General features: G+C 50.5%; 1 protein-coding gene across 1 annotated transcript in view; it reads right to left on the bottom strand.

The window, feature by feature from the left end:
- Window positions 1–901: 901 nt before the first annotated feature.
- LOC104288414 (Ig heavy chain Mem5-like) overlaps window positions 902–2,180 on the bottom strand; it is a gene marked incomplete at its 3' end in the record, with an annotated part of 4,355 nt that continues 3,076 nt past the window's right edge. The window contains 2 exon segments of the mRNA XM_009887218.1: window positions 902–919; window positions 1,285–1,336. Of these exon segments, the coding sequence (XP_009885520.1) occupies window positions 902–919; window positions 1,285–1,336 (70 nt within the window).

The following is a 2,180-nucleotide window of genomic DNA, read 5'->3' as shown; positions in this document are numbered from 1 at the left end:
AGAGGGGCACAAAATCCCCCGGCGCAGACCCCTCCACCCCGCAACTGGGGTAAATGGGGCCCGAAAACATAAACCCCCCCCATATTTCTGCAAACGCGGGAAGAGAGGTCAAAGCAGCTTCATGTTGGGTCCAAAAAAGGCCATCAGGGATAAAAACCATCCCCGGATTTTGGGCAAAGCCCTCTCCAAATTGAAAAGGGTCCCCGTAGTTGGGGCAAAATCACCTGAATGGCAAAACCACCCCCAAACTCAGGGCCAAAAGGACGAAAAAGAACAAAAGCATTCCCAGATTTGGGAGAAAAAGGAAATAAATGGTCAAAGCATGCCCAGATTTGGGTCAATACGGGCCCAAAAATGGCCCATGGGGGTCAAAAACATCTACAAGAGCCAAAGCATGCTCAGATTTGGGGCGAGAATAGCCAGAGTGGCAAACCATGCGCCAATTTGGATCAAAACTGGCCAAAAAAGGACCAAATCAGGGCCAGATTTGGGTGGAGAACAGCCAGAAGGGCCAAAACAGGGACAGATTCCAGTCGACAAAGGCCAAAAGGGACCCAATGAGGCCCAGGTTTGGGTCGAGAAGGCCAAAACAGGCCCAGATTTGGGTCAAGAAAGCCAAAACAGGCAAAGCATCCCAAGATGTGACAAAAAACTGGCATTAAGACCCAAAACATGCCCAGATTTGAGGCAAAATTGACAAAATAAGGCAAAACATCCCCAGATTTCATGAAAAAATGACAAGAAAGGCTAAAAAATGCCAAGATTTAGGGAAAAAAATGATTGTGAAAGGCAAGAATGGCAAAAAATGGCCAAAACAGGCCCAGTATGGGTCTAAACTTGCCCAAAGGGGCAAAGGAAGCCCGGATTTGGGGAAAAACTGGCAAAAGAGGGAAAAACATACCCAGAGTTGATGCGAAATCTGCGAGAAAGGGTAAAACATTCCCGGGTTTAGGTAAAAATGCGGTTCTAACAGAAAAACTTCCCCTTATTTGGTGCAGGAAATCCCACAAAGGGCAAAGCCACCCCCAGTGCGGCTGCGGAAGGGGCCCGGAAGGGGAAGGGGGCACAAGCGGGGGATGGTCCCCCGGGAAAGGCCCCCCCCGGGCGCAGCCGCTGACGGGAGACCACCTCAGACCCCACCACCGTTTTTGTACCACTCTGCACCACCGTGAGCAGCACCCCAATTAGCACCAGTATCACCCACGGTGACACAAAGGGGCATAAAATCCCCCGGCGCAGACCCCTACGCTGTGGGGCCGCACGCCCCACAGGCCACAGACTCACCTCCTCCCTCCCGCACCGCCAAAACACCCACAAATCCCCAAAACGTCCCAATCTGGGGGGGCAAAATCACCACAAAGAGCAAAACCTGCCCAGAATTTGTTGCTACAAGAGCTGTAAAGGGCAAAGACAGTCCCGTTATGGGGACAAAATGACCAGAAAAGACAAAAAATGGCTCTAGTCGCGGCAAAATTAGCCAGAAAGGACAAGACTGCCCCAGATTTGGGGCATGAAAAGGCCAGAAAAGGCAGAGAAAATGCCAAGATTTGGGGGGAAAGTGGACAGAAAGGGCCAAATGGTTCCGGCTTTGGGGACAAAGCTGATGGAAAGGGCAAAAGCGCTCTCAAATCTGAGGCATAAAGAGTTGGAGAGGGAAAAGCATCCGCAGATTGGAGCCAAAAATGGCCCAAAGGGTCAAATATTCCCGTACTCGGTTCAAAAATGGTCATAGAATTAAAAGGATGTTCAGATTTGGGGCGAAACGGGCCAAAAAGGGCAAAGGCATGCCCAGATTTGGGAGAAAAGGGCTATACATGGCCAAAGCGTGCCCAGATTTGGGAGAAAATAGACAAAAAGGGCCAAAACATGAACCCCTTTGGGTCAAAATTGGGCCAAATTGGGTTCATGGGGGTTGAAAATGTCTACAAGAGCCAGAGCAGCTCCAGATTTGGGTCAGATTGGGGAAAAAAGCCAAAGCATGTTCAGCTTTGGGTCGAGAGTGGGCCAAAGAAGGAAATCATGCCGCGATTTGGAGCAGAACTGGCCAAAAAGGGCCAAAGCAGAGACAGATTTGGGTCGAGAATGGCCAGAAAGGGCAAAGCATCCCAAGATTTGGGTCGAGAATTGCCAGAAAGGGCCAAAACAGGCCCAGATTTGGGTCGAGAATGGCCAGAAAGGGC

This window comes from Charadrius vociferus, unplaced genomic scaffold, assembly GCF_000708025.1.
Source record: "Charadrius vociferus isolate BGI_N301 unplaced genomic scaffold, ASM70802v2 scaffold1436, whole genome shotgun sequence".
Classification (NCBI taxonomy): domain Eukaryota; kingdom Metazoa; phylum Chordata; class Aves; order Charadriiformes; family Charadriidae; genus Charadrius; species Charadrius vociferus.
Note: the sequence above shows the minus strand (reverse complement) of the source record. Positions and strands in the feature narration are given on the sequence as shown.